Source organism: Peromyscus eremicus, chromosome 23, assembly GCF_949786415.1.
Source record: "Peromyscus eremicus chromosome 23, PerEre_H2_v1, whole genome shotgun sequence".
Classification (NCBI taxonomy): Eukaryota; Metazoa; Chordata; class Mammalia; order Rodentia; family Cricetidae; genus Peromyscus; species Peromyscus eremicus.
The window spans coordinates 3,674,265-3,694,269 of NC_081438.1; the positions used below are offsets into that span (position 1 = coordinate 3,674,265).

The window sequence follows — 20,005 nt, forward strand, 5'->3', positions numbered from 1 at the left end:
TAGCAAGGGGGAGGTCTTTTGCCCCGCCCCTTGGCATTGTTATAAAAAGTCCCTTTGATGAGAGAAGGGACCAGTGGGTTGTTTTTCCCCCCATTTTATTTATTTATTTATTTATTTATTTATTTATTTATTTATTTATTTATTTATTTATTTTTCTATTATCAGCTTGATACAGTACATATTCTTATCCTAATAGTGAAATGTTTCATTGAGGCTTGCCCAGTGATTGAGTAAAACCAAAGCTTATTATAAACCACAGTCATCCTAGGGTCCCCCCTGGTTCTGTGGGTTGCAGTCTGATTGTTCTTTGCTTTATATCTAGCAACCATTTATGAGTGAGTACATACCATGTTTGTCCTTCTGGGTCTGGGTTACCTCACTCAGGATGATATTTTATAGTTCCATCCATTTGCCTGCAAATTTCATGCTGTCATTGTTTTTCTCTGCTGAGTAGTATTCCATTGTGTATATGTACTACATTTTCTCAATCCATTCTTCAGTTGATGGGCATCTAGGCTGTTTCCAGGTTCTGGCTATTACAAATAGTGCTGCTATGAACATAGTTGAGCATGTATCTTTGTGGTATGATTGAGCATTCCTTGGGTATATGCCCAAGAGTGGTATGGCTGGGTCTTGAGGTAGATCGATAGGGACCAGTGGGTTTTGATCCAGGTCCTCCCAAAGCTACCCTGTGTTTCTGTCTTGCTCCTCTTTACTCTCTTTCTATCTAAAAGTTTCTTATCCCTCTCTCCTCCTCATTGGAACCCTTTTTAAAGGTGGGAGTTGGCCTCCCACACTTGGGGGACATCACCTGAACTCATGCCTCTACGGGACACAGAAGCCAGAGCCACCCTGGAAGAGTGAAAGTAACCAAGCCAGCGACAGGTTGCTTGGGCTTCTGTGCCCACAGTAGCCCTCACTTCCTGCTAACCTTGGCCACGGTGGGGGGCTTCACAGCCCAGAGCCCCAAACAGAGGTGGCTGTAGCCTCCTCACACCACCAAGAGGACACTCCCCAGCCACGCTCCTGGGGACCCAGAAGCCAATCGGGGCTTCCAAAAATCACTGGGAAGGAAGTTCTGGGGTCTCTCCTGCTATGTGAGGAACCTCTGAATCCTCACTTAGGTACCACGGACACTGGGGGGCCACCCTGAAGGGGGACACTATGCCCTGTTGAGATGTACCCCGATATGACTGTTGTACCTCCCTAGTTGTGACAACCAAAAATATCTACAGAATGGTCAAACATCCCCCGGGAGGTGAGGCCGCCACAGCTTTCCGGTGTGGGCAGGGGTACCAGGGACACTGGTGTCACTGCCTGGGGAGGCTGGGTCCCTGATGTCGTCACACTAATGGTTTTTCCTGACCATGAGAAATCTTAAGAAAACAGATTCAGATTTCATTTAACATAGACATCATTGATATTTCCCCATTTGTCTTTTTAATTTTTTTTTTTTTTTTTGTGTGTGTGTGTGTGTGTGTGTGACTTCTTGCCTTACACCTTCATGTGGGCTTTGGGGGGATCAAACTCATTTGTCAGGCTTGTGTGGCAAGTGCCTCTGCCCAGGAATCACCTCACTAGCTCCTCGTCAGTTGTTCCGTTTTCTTGAGAGCAGGTGTTATTCTGTAGCTCAGGCTGGCGTGGTGTTTGCTATACAGCCCAAGTCACCCACAGCCCAGGTTACCCTTCAACTCGAAGCAATCCTCCAGCCTCAGCTTCCTGAGTGCTGGAATGACAGGCATGAGCCACCACAACTGGGTTCCATGTTATTCTTCAAAACGTCATTTTTGGTTGCTTGAAGAATATTCTGTAGCACGAATCTTAACAAGTCTTATTAATAAAAACAAACCCCGAGCCAGGTATTGGGGTGAACGCTGAAAGATCAGAAAAGCAGAACAAGCCACAGCCACCTCACCTTGCCAATTCCTCAGCTGATCCTGTTTCCTCGGACTGGAAGCCTCTGAGTCCTCATCCAAATGGATCTCAGCTGAACTGTGCTGCTCAAAAGCTTAAAAGCTTAACCTGCTGTAGATCCTGGTTTTCACGCCTTATATACCTTTCTGCTTTCTGCCATCACTTCCTGGGATTAAAGGTGTGTGTCACCACGCCTGGCTGTTTCCAGAGATTCCGGATGGATCTCTGCCTCCAGAAGGCTAGGATTAAAGGTGTGAGTGCCACCATTTTCTGGCCTCTATGTCTGTCTAGTGACTGTTCTGTTCTCTGACTCCAGATAAGTTTATTAGGGTGCACAATATTTTGGGGGACACAATACCACCACAATATTCCATTGGGATAGGTTGGAGTTGCCTTGTTTGACAAGCTTCCAGCTGTTACGACATTCTCCAAATGTTCCCCAGTCACCTGTTCATTGCTGGGGATGATGGCAGAAAAAGTGAGTCTCTTCCTGCCCATGCACATGCTCCATCTGTGCCTGGGCACCAGAGTTGGTTGTTTTTGCTCTTTACTCTTCAGGGGCCCGCCACCCAGCTCACAAATACACACACACACACACACACACACACACACACAGAGTCTTACTTAATTGCCCGGCCTTAGCTTGGCTTGTTTCTAGCCAGCTTTTCTTAAATTATCCCATCTGTCTTTGACAGAAACCCTGTCAAAAAACAAAACAAAAACAAACGTGCTACATTTGTTTATTCTGTAGAATAAACAGAATTTGTTTGTTTTTTTGGTTTTTCAAGACAGGGTTATTCTGTGTAGTTTTGGTGTCTGTCCTGGAACTCACTCTGTAGTCCAGGCTGGCCTCGAACTCACAGAGATCCACCTGACTCTGCCTCCTGAGTACTGGGATTAAAGGTGTGCGCCACCACCGCCTGGTCACATCTTTAATATTCTACAACAAGGGACTGCAGGTGATATGAGAAGATGGTGGCCTTAAAAGCTCAAAGGGAGATCCAGGCATAGTGGTGCACGCCTTTAATCCCAGCACTGGTGGGGGCAGGGTGTGGGGAGCAGAGGCTGTCAGATCTCTGATTTTGAGGCTAGCCTGGTCTATGTAGTGAGTTCCAGGACAGCCAGAGCCATGTAGAAGAGTTTGTCTTCCTCTTCTTACAGTGCCACCGAGGTTGCCATGGCACCCTGCCCTCATGACCTCATTGACCTCCAATTACCTCTCAAAAGTCCCACTTCCTAACACTATTAACACGTGGGGTTCAGGGTCCTTTTCAACCGGCTTTCCTCCAGGCAGAGGCTCCACACCCTACCTCCTGGCTTCCCCTCCTCACCAAGCTGCAGTCTCCTGCCACCAGGTGGGGACTGTCTCTGCCTGCCATGCCATACATCAGTCCCTCAGACCTGCTTCCTGCCCCTTGGGGCTACCTCTACAGAGGGGACGAACACCAACACTCCTAATCACAGATGAGGAAATGGGGGCCTGCGAGTGTGGCGGCCTGCCCCCAGACTTCTGGAGTTTAGCCCAGAGCTGGTGGACTTAGGTGGCCTCTCTGCTTTTGCTCTGGCCAGATGGACACCACAGGTGGACAGCAGTTGTTTTTTCCCACGCAGACTCAAAGTTCTCTGGGAGAGGAACCTCACTGCTGCTAAGTCAGGCTAGGACCTGACTTAGCGATTTTGAAATTTGGGGGGTTCCCAGCCATTGCTCGGGGAGCTAGGCTGTGGTCATGGTTGATCTCAGCTCTTTAGGAGCAGGAGAGATGAGCCAGAGGGTAAGAGTGCTTACTGCTTTTGCAAAGGACTGAGTTTGGTTTCCAGCACCTACGTCAAGCAGCTCACAAGCACCTGTCATTCCAGTTCCAGGGGATCTGACATCCTCCGGCCTCTGCAGACACTTATACACACACATGAGGTACACATAAACTCACATCCACATTTTAAATTCTTTCAAAATAAAAAAAGACTTTAATCCTGAGCTAATTAAACTCTGGAAAGGTTTTTTATAAAATGTTATGGTTTGTTTTGTTTTATACTTTTATTTTATTTATGTATTTTGTTTTGTTTTGTTTTTCAAGACAGAGTTTCTCTGTGTAATAGTCCTGGCTGTCCTGGATCTCACTCTGTAGACCAGGCTGACCTCAAACTTACAGAGATCCACCTCTGTCTGCCTCCCAAGTGCTGGGATTAAAGGCGTTCACTACCACTGCCTGGCTATGTATTGGGTTTTTGTGTATTATATAGCTCAGGTTGTCCTGGAACTTGCTATGTAGACCAGGCTGGCCTTGAACTCACAGAGTTCCACATGTCTCTGCTTCCTGAAGTTGGGACTGAAGGTATGTGCCACCATGCCTGGCTTAAAAAAAAAAAAAATTATGCTTTGAGAGAGAGAGAGAGATTAAATCCAGATCTCTGATTTTCTGGCTGCGTGGCATTAGTTAGGTGGCTATGATGTTTGGTTTTACCTATCAGCCTGGGAAGGGAGTCTCAATGAGGAAGTGTCTAGATTTGGTTGGTTGACCTGTAGGCAGGTCTGCAGGGGATTGCCTCGAGCAGGGAGACCCCTCCACCGTGGGAAGCACCATTCCTTGGGCAGGGGATTCTGAATCGCACAGACTGGAGGGGTGAGTTGAGCCAGGTCACATGAGTGCACGCTCTTGACTGGATGTGACATGACACCGGCTGCTGCTCCGTGTCCCGGCCGCTTGACTCCCACGCAGTGACAAACCTGTGAGATAAAATAGCCTACCCAGAAGGACTCACCTTGGGTGAGGAACTAGTGGAAGAGTGTAACAGCAAACTCAGCCAGCAGCGAGGGAGCGTGATTACTCAGCTGCGTGTGTGTGTGTGTGTGTGTGTGTGTGTGTGTGTGTGTGTGTCTTACACACAATGTCTCCAGAGCCCCCGGACCAACCAGGCTGCAAATAAGCACCACAAGGCATCAGAAAACACCCAGCAGGGTCTCGGGCTGATGTCTGTTTCCTTCCTAAACCAGGGAAAGGAGAAGCTGTGAATCTTTGGGTGACATTCACCTCAGAGTTTGGTAGCCCAGGCTGGCCTCCAACTCACAGAGATCTGCCTGGCTCTGCCTCCTGAGTGCTGGGATTAAAGGTGTGCGCCACCACCACCCAAAAAATATTTAAAATTTTAAAAAATTATACATGTGGATATGTTTCAACATGGGCATATGTGTACCGGGCTGGAGAGATGGCTCAGTGGTTAAGAGCACTGGCTGTTCTTCCAGAGGTCCTGAGTTCAATTCCCAGCAACCACATGGTGGCTCACAACCATCTGTAATGAGATCTGGTTCTCTCTTCTGGCCCACAAGCATGCATGTAGGCAGAACACTGTATATATAAAAAATGCATAAATGCTCTTAAGCTCCAATCCAGCTCTCCAGCCCCTTCCTGAACTTTTATTTTTGAGTGTTTTGCTTGCAAGTGTATATGTGCATCACACATATGCCTGGTGCCTGCGGAAGTGAGGGCATCGAATACCCTGGAGCTAGAACTGCAGGTGGTTGTGAGCTCCCGTGTGCTGGGGACGAAACCCAGGTCCTCTGGAAGAGCAGCTGGTGCTCTTAGCCAGCTGAGCCATCTCTACAGCCCCTTCCTGGACACTGTGTCATTAGAATCCACATTCTACATACAGCCTCCGTGCCTGGCTTCTGCCATCCAGCAAGTGAGCTCAACACGTCAGCAGCTGTGCTCTTGTTCATTCTGAGGGCTATTCCACCGTATGGATGTACCACAATGTCATTACCCCTTTACCAGCTGAATTTGGCTGTTAGGACTGAGGCTGCTACCAGCCCGGGAATGGATTCCGATCAGCATGTATTTGCATTCTTTTGGACAAACACCTGGGAGTGGGATTCCCAAGCTGCACAACACAGAGTCTGTGTTGAACGTTTTGGCGATCTGCCCAACTGGTTTCCAAAGAAACCCATCTGGGACCCCGTCAGCCATGCAGGGCACCCCAGCCCCTCCCCATCCTCACCAGCAACTGGGTGCCACCATGAATAACTCCACCAGCCCTGCAAGGCACCCCAGCCCCTCCCCATCCAGCAGGGTGCTGCTGTCCTTTTTGGTTTCAGTCTCAGTATGCTGTGACCCTCAGTGGGGTTTCCCTGAGCATTCCCCTGACGGCTGATGGCATCAGCGTTTGCCTTAGGGAAACACCTGGAGGGCCTTCACACTCCACAAGGCTGAAATCCCACGAGGGGTCCCTCCCTTCCTCATCCCAGCCCTCTACTGCCTTTCCCTCAGGCCCCCTTCAGGATGGCTGCCCTCAGCAGAACCCCGAGGTCTTAGCTTGCTCTTCCCCCACCCTCTCTAACTCCAGCATCCCCCAGGTTGTCTTTATCATCCCTTCACCCACATCCTCAGTCTCCCCCACCTCACCCCCGCAGCGACTCTTCCTCCTCCTCCAGATACTCCTCCATGGCCTAGTTCATCTCCCTCACGCACACTCCTGTACTTACACTAGTACACACTTTTTTTTTTTTTTTTTTTTTTGGTTTTTCGAGACAGGGTTTCTCTGTGTAGCTTTGCACCTTTCCTGAAACTCACTTGGTAGCCCAGGCTGGCCTCGAACTCACAGAGATCCGCCTGGCTCTGCCTCCCGAGTGCTGGGATTAAAGGCGTGCGCCACCACCGCCCGGCTAGTACACACTCTTAACACCCTGTGACTTGTGCTAGTGGCAGACGGGGAGAAGAATCTGAGCTCTTGCTCAGATCGGTTGTCAAGTGAAACACCCGTGTGATGGGTGGGAGGGGGCAGCCCTTGACACGGGGTGGGGGTGGGGTGGGGGGGAGGCAAAGACTGGGCGTAAACTTAGCCTACCAACTACCTGACCCCCACCTCCTGCCTGCCCTCACCTCCTGCCTGACCCCCACCTCTGCCTGACCCCCACCTCCAGCCTGACCCCCACCTCTGCCTGATCCTCTCCCTGCCTGCCCTCCACCTCCTGCCGACCCTCTCCCCGCCTCTTCTGGCTTTTTGGCAATGCAACCTGTTTGCTCCTGGTTTCTGAGCTCCAGTTTCCCCACAGTGACTTTTGCACCCCAACTGTGCAGTCCCCCTAAGACCTGAATGAGATAATACAGACAAGGGTTAGGCATGCAGAGAGTGCTCAGCACATGCCAGCCCTCTTTGTGCTGGGCCTAGCTCTGCATCCTCTTGGTCTCTACAGAGAGGGGCTGGTTCTTCTCTGTCACCCTTCCGAGGAACCATGCCTTTCCTCCGTTCCAAGGATGACAAGGGGGACTTCCAGATGACAGGAAAGTCAACAGAGAGACCTTGGGGCACAGGATTCCCCCAGAACCCCGCTGTGATCTGGAGGAGAGAGTAACATCATGGTAAAGAGCGTGGCTCCAGGGCCTGGGTTCCAGTCCCAGGTCCTCTGTATTAAGGGGGCTGGGGCTGGGAGTTCACTTCTCTGAGCCTCCAATCCCTCCTCTATGAAATGGAGAACATTTGAGGGCCGCCTTTGAAGGCTGTTTGAGGGGTTCAGGGAGATACTGCAGACATGTGTGGGTTTGCTGAGTGGATGCCTTGGCTGACTCAGGCTCTCACGGTCAGGGGCGTACAGAGATGGGGGAGGGCAGCTGTGCGCAAGAGGCATCTGGAATCTGACCGAGGACCAGGTGTCAAGCTTTGAGAATGAGTTGTTTAGCAAATACATTACCAGAAAAAGCCAAGAGCATCCACACTCAAAACCCCAGGCTGCCCGGTTCCTCATCGCACCCTCATCCTCCAGGAGCGGGTGGCCAGCGCCCCCTGGTGGCTGTTCCTCTCATCCAGGGTGAGTCCCTTTCCAAGCCAGAAAACCACTCCTGTGTTCTCAGGCAGCATCCTCAGGAAGGGAATCAGGGCCCTAGGGAACTAACTGTTCGGATGCCCTCAAGTCCTGTAGAAGCCGGGTCTGTGACTCTATTGTCTCTGACCCGGAGGAGATGAACCCCGATCTGACCAGCCCACCAGCGGGCCTCCTCTAAAGGTCTGGGGGGAGGCAGCAGACAGGGCCACCTCCAGATGCTGGGACATCTCCCCACCGCTCCCTGCTCTTCCCCGAGGGTCCCATCACCTGCCATGTTCCTTCCTGCCTTTCCCATAGCTCCTCCTGTCCTCATCCCTGACCCTCTCTCCCAAGATTCAGCCTTTTCTTTGAACCCTTGCATTGCAGGTCACACCCTGAGCAGGTGGGTCAAGGCCTCTTTGTTCCAGAGAGTGTTTTCTGGGAGAGAAATGCTGTTGTTCTTCTCGCAGAAGATGGGGGCTGTGTGCTCAAGAGGCTCTCCTGTCTGGAAATGACTGGAAGAAAGGACTTGGGAGTGGGGTGAGAGAGAGTTCAGGGTCCTCAGGATGTGCGCGCGTATGTATAGTATGTGTGTGTGTATGTAGGTGTATGTATGCGTATGTGTGTAGGGGGGTGGTTGCATGAGTGTGTGTGTGTGTGTGTGTATAGGTGTAGATGTGTGTGTGCGTACATGTGTGCATGTGCCCAGGGAGGCCAGAGAGCAACCTCAGCTGATGCTCTTCGGGAATTATCTACCTTCCATTTGAGATGGTCTCTTATCGGCCTGGACTTTTCAAGGTAGGATAGACTGGCTGGCCAGAGGACAACCTGCCTCTGTTGCCCCAGGGCTGGGGTTAAGAGTGTGAACCACCACACCTGTTTTGTTTTGCTTTTCGTGGATTCCAGGGATCAAACTTTCGTGGATTCAGGTCCTCATGTTGGTAAGACAAGTGCTTTTCCGGCTGAGCCAACTCCTCATAACAGGGCACAGGGACACCATCATTTCCCACACACAGGGACACCATCATTTCTCACACACAGGGACACCATCACGCACCACATCGTCTGAGGCTTAAAAAACTAATGTGGGAAGTCGCAGCAGGGATACTCACCACCTTCACCTTAAAATGTAACTGGGCGGGGGGCAGGGGGGTGCGTGGGGAGGGGGCGGTGGCGGTGGCGCACGCCTTTAATCCCAGCACTCAGGAGGAAGAGCCAAGCAGATCTCCGTGAGTTTGAGGCCAGCCTGGACCAGGGAGTGAGATCCAGGACAGGCACCAAAACGACACAGAGAAACCCTGTCTCGAAAAACCAAAAAATAAGATAAAATAAAATGCAACTGGTCAACCCCAAACTCTCAGCAACTGCCCACGTCTCCTGGGAGGTAAGTGGCAGCCTGGAAAGTGTCATGAATGGCAGGGACTCTGCCAGGTGTGGGGATCTGCTGGAAGGCGTTAGTGGAGCTGGGCACTTCCCTGTGGAAGGAGAGAGGTTGATCAGAATCCATCCCTGGTGCATGAGCGCACTTTTTGGAGCCCACTACCTATGATGGGACACCTCGTGCAGCCTTGAGGCAGGAGGAAGGGCTTAGACTTGCCTCTACTGGATGTGCCTCCCCATGGGAGGCCTTGCCTTCTTGTGGGTGGAAGTGCGGGGGGATGGGAGTGGGAGGCTGGGGGGCGGGAGGAGGAAAGAGGGGGATCTTTGGTGTTTAAAATGAATGAAAATTTTTTCTTAATAAAAAAAAATAAAAATTTAAAAAATAAAGAAAGAAAGAAAGGAGAGAGGTTTCTGGGCAGGTTCACGTGGGTACCAAGAGGCATATTTGTCTGAGAGCTGAGGGACCCCCCCCTCTCTCAGCCCAACTTGGTAAGGGTGTGTTCAATGAAGTTCTCTGGTTTGTTATTTGCTGAGTTTGTTTGTTTATTGTGCATGAGCATGTGTGTAGAAATCCAAGCACAATTTTGAGGAGTCAGTTTTCTCCTTCCACCGTGTAGGCCCCGGTCAGGCTTAGGACCTCAGGCCTGGCTGCAAGTACCCTTACCCACTGAGCCATCCAGCCAGACCTAGTTTTCGTTTTCTTTGAGACTGGTCTCATGGATCCCAGGCTGGTCGTCTCAAACTCGCTGTGGTAGTGGAGGGTGACCTTGAACTCCTGCTCCTCCAGCTCTCTAGTGCTGAGATCATAGGCGTGTGCAATCACATGGAGCTCTCCCCCCTTGCAGTTGCCCAAGAACGTACCAGAAGTCTCTATTGCCTAAGAGCAACATGGACATTGGCCTAAGAGCTTTTTGGGGAAACTACCTGGAGGTGGCAACCTGGGCAGGCAAAGGACGCAGCCACCATTTGCTACCACACACATTTATTGAGTGCCTGTGCTGTGCCAGGCCGCAGTGCGAGGTCGCTCTGTCACTGGACGGAAGCTCATGCTTCACACAGACCCTAATGAAGGACTGACTGTCTTTCCAAGCCTTGCTGGGGAAAGCCAAGCTGCCCCTCAGTGTAGAGGATCAGACAGGCCTTGGGAAATAGCAGCTTCCCCCCAGAGATCCTTTCTTATCAGGTAACCACGGCAACCGAGAGGAAGGCTTTGTGAGTGGGGTAAGGGAACTCTTTCTTTCTTGGGGATGTGAGGTCAGGACTCCAGTGACCCTGCAGGAAGTCACACAGCACTGGGAGGCATTGGTGGAGGGGGGGGAAAGTGAGGAGGGGGTCCCAGAAAAAACAGCGGAGAGTGGAGAAAGGGGTCCAGGAGCAGCAACTGCTACCGTGGTCCTTGGCAAAGAGGCCACTAGGCTCTATGAATAAAGCAGGAGCTGCAGGACCTTGGAGGCTCTGGGCCATGATTGGGGTGGGTCAAGGCCTCTTCCCTCACGACCCCTATGGAGAAAGTTCACCCAGGTAGCCCCGATCTGTGGCCTTGGTGACCAGTGGGTGGGCGTGGAGGGTAAAGCCGGCAAGGGTCTTGCTCAGGGAGCCGAGGGGGGGGGGGGGCGCTAAGGGAGGAAGCTGCGCAGGGTGAGGTCATCGCCATCGTGGTCCTCACTGGGCTCTGTCTTCAGGTCCTGGACCTTGGGCAGGTCCCCATTGGCCGTGACGGGGGCCCCGTCGCCCCCCTCAGGTAGGAGGGATGAGATGCAGATCATCTCCGTGGGGGAGTAGTTCCGCACCGGGTACATGTGGTTCTTCCGCGAGAGGCGGACCGCCAGCACCACGGTGCACACGAGGAAGATGGTGGCCAGGGTCGCTAAGATGAGGATGGCCAGCAGGCATTGCTTCACGGGGATGAGGTCGGAGGTCACTGGGGTCGTTGTAGCCAGGGAGCTCCCAGGGGTCACCAACAGCTCGTTCTTCCAACCATTGCCATTGAAGTGGCCAGTTGCCTCATCCTTGTCCTTGTGACTCACAGATGGCACAAGGAAAGTGGTAGAGTCAGTGGGCTCTGTGGACAGGGTCTCCGTGGCAGTGGGCTCTGTGGAAGGGGCTTCTGTGGCTGTGGACTCTGTGAACCGACTTTTTACAACCTGACTCCTGGAAAACTGGGTGGTCTCTGCCTCCGTGGCTGCTGGCTGTGAGGTCTCTGCCTCCGTGGCTGCTGGCTGTGAGGTCTCTGCCTCCGTGGCTGCTGGCTGTGAGGTCTCTGCCTCCGTGGCTGCTGGCTGTGAGGTCTCTGCCTCCGTGGATGTTGGCTGTGAGGTCTCTGCCTCCGTGGATGTTGGCTGTGAGGTCTCTGCCTCCGTGGGTGCTGGCTGTGAGGTCTCTGCCTCCGTGGGTGCTGGCTGTGAGGTCTTTGCTTCTGTGGGTGCTGGCTGTGAGGTCTTTGCTTCCGTGGCTGCTGGTTGGATAGTCATCTCCACTGTGGTTGGCTTCCGCTGTGTGACAGACTCTGTGCTCAGCATTCCAACAGCCCGCCCTCCTGCATCTTGGCCAGCAGGGCTAGTGGCGGTAACCTGGGCAGTGGCTGACTCAGGGGTTCCAGAAACTCTTTGCTCCAGCACGGCCGTCGTGGTCACAGGTTCAGGGTGTGCAGTCACAGTGTTGGTGGCATTTGTCAGCAATTCTGGGGGATCTGTGCCATCCAGGCTATATTCAGGGTACTCAAAATCATCACCCACATCTGCCTGTCTCCGTTCCCGGAGACGCACAGGGCGTGAGGCCTCCTTGGTTCCCTGCTCCCAGGTGTCCCACAGTTGAAGGCTGTTGCCAGGGCCCAAGATGCTCAGCAGCAGAAGGAAGCGTGGAAGCATGGTACCTGAGGAGACAGGGATGGACAGGTGGGATGGTGTCAGCCCGTGCCTGCTGAGGAGCACACAAGGAGCACTGGTCTGGTCTGGGGCCGGCACTGTGGCATCAGACATATTTGAGGTAACATTCTTAGCTGTTAGAAGCTTTGTGCTTATCCACACAAATAACACCATCCGGCCATCTGAGAAGGTTCACCAACCTCCCTAGCGATTTTGGTTACATTTTGTTTTCTCTCTCCCCAACACTCTATTTACTTTTTTACTTTTTAATTTTATTTATTCTATTTTATTTTATTTTTTGAGTTGAGAGTCTCACCCCAGGCTGTCCTCAAACTAATGATCCCCCTGCCTCAACCTCCTGAGTGCTGAGATTATAGGTATGAACTACCATGCTCAGTGGTTAAAAAAGAATAATATGATATATATATATATATATATATATATATATATATATAGTTAATTTTGTTTTGTGTATATGAGTGTTTTGCCTCCTTAAATGTCTAGGAACCACATGTATGCAGTGTCTGAGGAGGGCATTGGATCCTCTGGAGCTGGAGATACAGTTATAGGCTGACATGTAGGTGCTGGGAATCAAACCCTGGTCCTCTGAATGATCAGCCATTGTTCTTAACCACTGAGCCATCTCTCCAGCCCTAAAATATTTTATTTTTACTAGGCTCATGACTATAATCCCAGCTTTGAGAGCCTGAGATTTGAAGTAGGCCTATCTACATAGTGAGATCAAGGTCAGCCTTGCATAACTTAGTGAGAGTCTGTTTAAAAAACAAAAAAGCAAAATTAAGAAGCCTGAAGGGTCTGGACATGACACATGCCTGTAATCACAACACCCAGGAGGCAGAAGCGGGAGGGTCAGGAGTTCAAGATCATCTTCAACCACATAGTGAGTTTGAGTCCAGCCTGGACTACATGAGACCCTGTTTCAAACCCTCCCCCTATCAAAAAAAAAAAAAAAAAAAAAAAAATACACACACACACACAAAAAAAAAGAGGAAGGTCCGTTGTGACTCAGCATTCGAGAGCTGAGGAAAAAGGCAGCTCATTGGCCCCTAATGCTTCTCCTTAGCCCCGCCCCCTCCAGCTCTCTGTCTCCTCCCTGCCCCACACAGTTTTGCCTGTCCTCGGGTCTTCAACTCTTTTTTAAAAAGGATATATTTGAGCCAAACAAAGACAACATAGACACGCCAAAGTGGCTGGGGAAAGACCTCAGCTCTACACAAGAAAGAACTACAGCCACCTGAGCAATACTCTAATGGGGAGAAACAGTCTTCCCCAGGGAAGAGCACACCAACAGGTTACCCACCACGAAACGGTCATCTCCAAAAACCCACCACGAAACAGTCGTCTCCGAAAACATACATACAAGTCACCTTATACAGACCAAGCAGGTTATAGTTAAGAATATATTTCTATACACATACATATATGTGTGCAGCAACAATTAATAGAAAAAGAGCCCATGAATTTGAAATAGAACAAGGAGGGGCATTTGAGAGGGTTTGGATCACGAAAAGGGAAGGGGGGAAATGATGTAATTATAGTCTCAAAATTAAAAAAACAAACCTCCTGGGCGGTGATGGCGCACACCTTTAATCCCAGCACTCCGGAGGCAGAGGCAGGTGGATCTCTGTGAGTTCAAGGCCAGCCTGGTCTACAGAGTGAGTTTTAGGACAGCCAGGGCTACACAGAGAAATCCTGTCTCGAAAAACCAAACCAAGACAACCAACCAAACAAAAATTTTTCAAAAAAACAGTTTTTTTTCTAAGTATTTTAAATTATTCATATGATATGTCTGTGTGGGGACATGTGCACCTGACTTCAGGGACTAGAAGCATCAGACGCCCTGGAGCTGAGGTTACAGGTAGCTGTGAGCTGCCATGTGGGTCCTGGGAACCGAACTCAGGTCCTCAGGAGAAGCAGCAAGTGCTCCTAACCACTGAGCTGCCTCTCCTCTCGGTTGATGACTGTCAGCGTTTCTCCTTGGTCCTGGTCCCTTGGTGTCCTTGCTTGGACAATGGGGACAAGACCCGCCTCCAAGGCACTGTGAAAATGCCATGGGAGCCATGCCACAGCAAGGTCTCAGCCGAGGTCGCTGCTCTGGCTGCTCTGGCCGACTTCTCCTGTAAGTTCCTCAGGGCCCAGAGACAGGATCCAGGAGGAATCTCACCTCTCAAGGAGCTCAGTCCTCAGACTTGTCTGTATGGGACCACTGTCTTCCCAACAAGGGCGCCAGGAAGAACAGCCCTTTCCTTTAGGCCAACATCCCCCTGACCCCTTACGTCCTCCTGGCACTGGCCAGGGTTTAGAGAAGACAGAATCCAGCCGTGAGAATGCTGTGGTGAGTGGCTGGACCTGGGTACTTGCTGGTGCCCTGCACACAGTATCTTTTGGTGGTACACAACCCTCCAGCAGTGTCTCTGAAGCAGACGGCTTCCACATCCACCATTTCCTGTATCCTTCCCTGGTCCTTCATACATGTGATTGGCAGGAGGGAGGGACCGGGTGGCTCAAACCTGTCGGTCCCTCTTTGCTCGGCTCAATCTGGCCTCTTTCGCGGGTTAGTTAGAATTGCACTGAGTTTTTAAAATGCAACTCTGAGCACATCTTTGTGGACTTTTTTTTTTTTCTTTTGTTTTTGTTGTTGTTGTTTTGAGATAGTTTCTCTACATAGCCCTGGATATCCTGGAACTCATTATGTAGCCCTGGCTATCCTAGAACTTGCTCTGTAGCCCAGGCTGGCCTCGAACTCTCAGAGATCCGCCTACCTCTGCCTCCGGAGTGCTGGGATTAAAGATGTGCGCCACTATGCCCAGCTTGATCACATCTTCTATTTAAAAAAATAATAATAATAAAAGTGAAAACAAACCTTATGGTACTTGGAAAGGCAGTTACAGAGACAGGGACAGGCCCAAAGACACCCAGGAGGGGATTGGCCCAGTCCAGACCAAGGGAGGCTTTATGGAGAACACAGCCAGGCAGAGGGCTCAGCTCAGGCCTGTGGAGCTTGAATCCTGAACTGGGGGAAAGGCCAGGCCCCAGTTGTTCAGGAACCCCCAAGGTCCTAGAAAGGACAGCAGACAGTGGCATCTCACGGGAGAAGGTTCAAACACTGCCCCTTAGAGGCTGTGTGACTTTGAGATAGGCGCTTGCCTCTCTGAGCAGGGTTCCTTCTTAGAGAAAAAAGACACGCCCCGCCGCGGTCCCTCTTCCCTGAGGGGAGAGCAAGGCGAGAAGAAGCCACCGGTGCAGCGGTACATGTCATCATCATGACACCACCGCCGCCCGCACCCACTACCTCACCTCGGTTCCTGGAAGGCAGAGACTGAACCACTTCCTGAAAGGGGGGGATGGGCACTACAGAGGCTAGCCCATCAGTTTCTGGGGGCAACGCAGCTTGTGGGAGGGGGAGCGTCAGAGGGTCTGAAAGTCAGGGGTCCTATCTACAGGCGAGGGCCAATCAGAAAGGAGCCAGGCTGCTTCCTACCCACAATCCCCTGCATGCAGAGGTGGCCTGGGGTGAAGACAGGGCTGGCCCACATTCACACCCCACAGTAGCTGTGTGACCCTGAGCGCCCTCTCTGACCCTCAGCTGCCTTGTTGTTGTTGTTTTTTTGTTTTTTCGAGACAAGGTTTCTTTGTGTAGCTATGGTTGTCCTGAAACTCCCTCTGTAGACCAGGCTGGCCTCGAACTCACAGAGATCCGCCTGGCTCTGCCTCCCGAGTGCTGGGATTAAAGGCATGCGCCACCACAGCCCAGCCTGGCTGCCTCTTACATAAAACGAGTAACGTTGCTTCCAAGATGTCCCGTGGAAGGTCCCAGATGTTGGCTTCTGAAAGGAAGAAATCGGGGACACCTTCTGTGGGGCTACAGGGAGGCCTCAGGCTCAAGAGGGCCATGGAGATGAGAACGGGGGCCACCGCTGTGGGCAACCAGGGAACAGAGAGCCCTTCCCTGCTGTGGGAGGTTCGGGGCAGGAGTGAGCCGGGTGGAGGCTCCGGGCATCCCAGCTCCTCAGAAGGATCGCTGGAGCCCAGGAGTTTGACACCAGCCTGGGTAACAGAGCAAGACTCTGTTTCATATAAATAAGTAAATACATTAATTAATATAATTTTCTTTTTTTTAAAAAAAAAAACTATGGCCGGGCATGCTGATGCTTAGCTGTAATCCCAGCACTTTAGGAGGTAAAGGCAGAAGAATACAAGAATCCAGGTGTAAAAGTAAATAAATAAACCAAGGGCTGGGGGGTGTGCCTCAGTGGTAGAACATTCACTTAGCACAGGAAAAGATGAGTCTCCCTGGGAGAGCCCAAATCTCCTTACTGGGCCTGTCCAGAGTGAGCAGTTTGACCCAGAAGTCGTACATCACAGAAATCCCTCAGTCTCTACTAACCAGGGCCATCGCCACTCCAGGCCGGTCCCTGCTATCTGTGTACCTCAACAGGACAGGTCCTGAAACACAGCGGCCTGGAACATCTGTCCTCTGCAGGGATGGAAGTGCACAGCTCCAACGGGAGCCATGGCTGAAACAGGTGGACCGCAGTCCGGTGCCAGACGCGTCGCTGGTGATATTTCCTGAGGTCGTGTGTTCGACACAGTTAACGACTCTGACCAAGCCCCCATCACGCCGCCGCTGTGGGTGGGCTCTTCTCTGGATGAACTCCCCTATCGTCTCCCCGCGAAGCGCTGGTTCTCAGGGCCCATGTGATACGGGTGAGGAATGCAAGCCTTGGAGAGATGGCGTACCCTTCCTCTCCTCAGATGACAGGAAAGCAAGAACGGGGACGGCCGGGCTGAGCATCAAGAGGGCGGGCGAAGCCACATCCAGTTTGTGTCAGTGCTTGCCTGCCTGTTTCCTGTCCTTCACCCCCAAACCAGTAGCTTCCTCCCTAGCCCCTGAGGTTTAGAAAGGACAAGCCTCTGGTGGCCTCATTCCTCCAAGAAGCTTGGACCCTCCCCTTTTGAGTCCCTGAGCATCATCTTAGAGTTTCAGACTCCAAGAGAGGCAGAGTCTACACAGACAACCAGGGGAGACTGAGGCACAGTCACCCCAGGTCCACACCTCACCCCAGGTCCCGTGAGGGCTCTATATGCTGGGAGTCAGATAACAGTCCATCATGGTTCTGTCCCAGACAAAGCTGTGTGACCTTGGGCAACTCACTTCACCTCTCTGAACCATGGAAAACCCATCGGCAATCTGGGTGTGCCTCAGTTTACTATGGGGTTTAGTCCCTATAAATCCACGGCAGCACGAACATATGAGAAATACATTAACCCCCTTGACCTGGCAAGCATTACTGAGTAGCCAGGCCCACCTAAAACGTGTTGGAGACGCTTACCTTAGCAGTTGGGCAACATTGTCTAACTCCAGCCTGGGGTGTCTAAGAACTGATGGCCCAGGGTAGATGAAACTCAAAACTCAGAGTGTGGGTTCTCCAGAATGGCTTACTTTCACACCACCGTGAGGGCAAAGCGTCACAAAGCAGGACAGTGCTGAGGACAGTGTGTGCAGAGGCAAGAGAATCCACTCCTCATGGGGCTGCTGAGGTGAGGGATGGTCCCCACAGGATGGTTAGCACCCAATAAATGCTCAATAAAAGCCAGCTGTTATCATCATCATCATCATCATCATCATCATCATCATTTTGAAATGGGGTCTCACTATGTGGCCCTGGCTAGTCTGGAAACTCACTATGTAGACCAGGCTGGTCTTGAACTCACAGAGATCCACCTGCCTCTGCCTCCTAAGTGCTGGCACTAAAACCACATCTGGCTCATTGTCCTAATTTTGAATTTTGCATTTAGGGCAAGGGGATCCCTGTTAACCACGGCCGTGTCCTGGGAAATCCCCAACCTTAGAGCAGGCTGGAACTGGCCTTTGCTTCCTTAGAGAACTGAGATGCCCAGAAGTCTGTCTCTGTGGCAGGACCTCCGTCTCAACCTCCTCAGGCCCATGAGTCATATGTTCTGAGTGTGGCCTGCCTGCTGGGCACTGCTCTAAGACCTGCCTGAGAATCCTCGGCTTGTGCCCCAGTGAAGGACGGGAACCATCGTTCTGAGGCCCGCTGGGCACGTAGAGTCACGCCGGCCAGAAGCAGGAGCTCGAAGGCAGGCTGTCCCTCCACAGAGCCCATCTCGGCCCCAAACACCTGTTCTTGGAACCATTCAGATTGTCTCCCGTTTGTTCCAGCAGCTTCCATTCCATAAACCTGCCTGAAGTTTGTCTCCTAAAATTCCATTCGGGTCAACCCATGGACTCCAGAAGCTCAACACAACAGCCACCTGGAGACAGTGTCACGTGACCAGGATCCAGCCCCGGGCAGGCACACAGCTGGGGTCTTCACAAATGCACCTCCCATGACTCAGGTCTCATAGGCTGACACATACTACCTTTCTGGTCAACCTCTCAAGGACCCTTTTTTTCTAATTCCCATTCCCACCCTATACGCTTTTTGTTTGTTCTGAGGCAGTCTTGTGTAGCCCAGGCTGGCCCACAACTGGCCCTGTAGCCAAAAATGACCTTGAATTACTGAGTCTCCTGTCTCTGCCTCCTGAGTGCCAAGATTATAGCTGTGTGTGCCTCGACACTCAGCCCCTATCATTCATTCATTCATTCACTCATTCATTCATTCATTTTGAGACAGAGTCTCACCATGTGGCCCAGGCTGGCCTCAAACTCATAGAGGTCTGCCTGCCTCTGCTTCCAGAATATGCTGAGATTAAAAGCGTGCACCTCCACTCCCGGCCCCTGTAACTCTTTAGTAGTAAACATCCTGTGTGTCTGATTAATATCCAATGGCCCCTTGCAAGGCCACAAGCATGGTGTTAGATAACGTGGGGGCTCGTTAACCACAGGAACCCAGCGTGGCTTGTTGGAACTCCAAGGCACCGGCCAGCTACAGATTAGCCGTGAGGTTTAGCACAAGTTAATTCAAGGAGAGCTTCACCTGGCTTTCTGGAGAGCATAATCAGCACATAGCCCAGCCAGCCAGGCTCCCCCAGTGCATCACCCTCCACACCCCACTTCCTGCGCTATGCAGCAAAGGGGACCGACAGACCTGGTCACCACACAGCCAGAAGGCCTGTGTGACATCCTAACTCAGTGCCTGCTTGGCCTCATATGACGTCATATGTCCTGCCTCTCCCCCTCAGAGCCCGGATCTCCCACCTATAAACAGCAGCACCATCTGTCAGGAACACCCAGGTGACCCCAAAGCACCAAAGCCCCTCTGGTGGCCCAACAGGGACCTAACCCAGGTTTCCTGGAGAACTTGGCAGGGTGGCCCAGTCCCTTCCATCCCCCAGTTTCAGCTCTCTGGCTGTTGACCAAAGCAGCAAGGAAGGAACATCCTCACAGGGTGTGGCACCACCAGAGGCACCCAGAAGAACCACCTCCCTAACCCTTGGCCTCCAAGAAGCCAGGCCCTTGTACATGGAAGTTAGTTATGGGAAAAGGAGGTAAAATGAGGCAAAAAAAAATAGACAACAGGAACCAATTTCTATCTACAGGGTGAAGGGCTGGAGGACTCCGTGGTAGAGCACTTGCCAAGCTTGCCGAAGGGCCTGGGCTCAAACCCCAACATCATTCAGCAAAGACAACACAGGTCTGTAGGTGTGGGGGATGGGATCTGCCTGGGTTTTCAGCCCCTCCCAGTCTCCAGTGGGCAGCATACTAGCCTAGGACGCCTGAGGCCCTGAGTCTGATTCCAGCATCATTGAACCGGGTGTGATAGAGGTCCATGCCTGTAATCACAGCACGTTTAAACACGCAGGCACAGAATTTAAGGTCCTCCTCGGCTATGTAGTAAGTTTGAGGCCAGCCTTGGCTACATGAGGTTGTCTCAAAACACGGTGTCTGGGGAGATGGCTCAGCAGTTTAAGAGCATTGGCTGTTCGTCCAGAGGGCCAGGTGTGCTCTCCAGCACCCACACGGAGAGGCTCACAACCATCTTTAACTCCGATTTCAAAGGACCCAACACCGTCTTCTGGCCTACGAGGGCACTGTATACATATGATGTACAGACATACATGCAATCAA

At 51.7% G+C, this 20,005-nt stretch overlaps 1 protein-coding gene across 1 annotated transcript; it reads right to left on the reverse strand.

Annotated features, from left to right (window-relative positions):
- Positions 1 to 9,624: 9,624 nt before the first annotated feature.
- Positions 9,625 to 11,955, reverse strand: Selplg (selectin P ligand). Its single transcript, XM_059249472.1, has one exon. The coding sequence runs from the start codon at positions 11,953 to 11,955 to the stop codon at positions 10,705 to 10,707; it is 1,251 nt and encodes a 416-aa protein (XP_059105455.1). The 3' UTR covers positions 9,625 to 10,704.
- Positions 11,956 to 20,005: the final 8,050 nt, after the last annotated feature.

Bases quoted from the DNA above. Each gene is read 5' to 3' on its own strand.
- Selplg (XM_059249472.1), bottom strand. From the start codon at position 11,955: ATGCTTCCACGCTTCCTTCTGCTGCTGAGCATCTTGGGCCCTGGCAAC.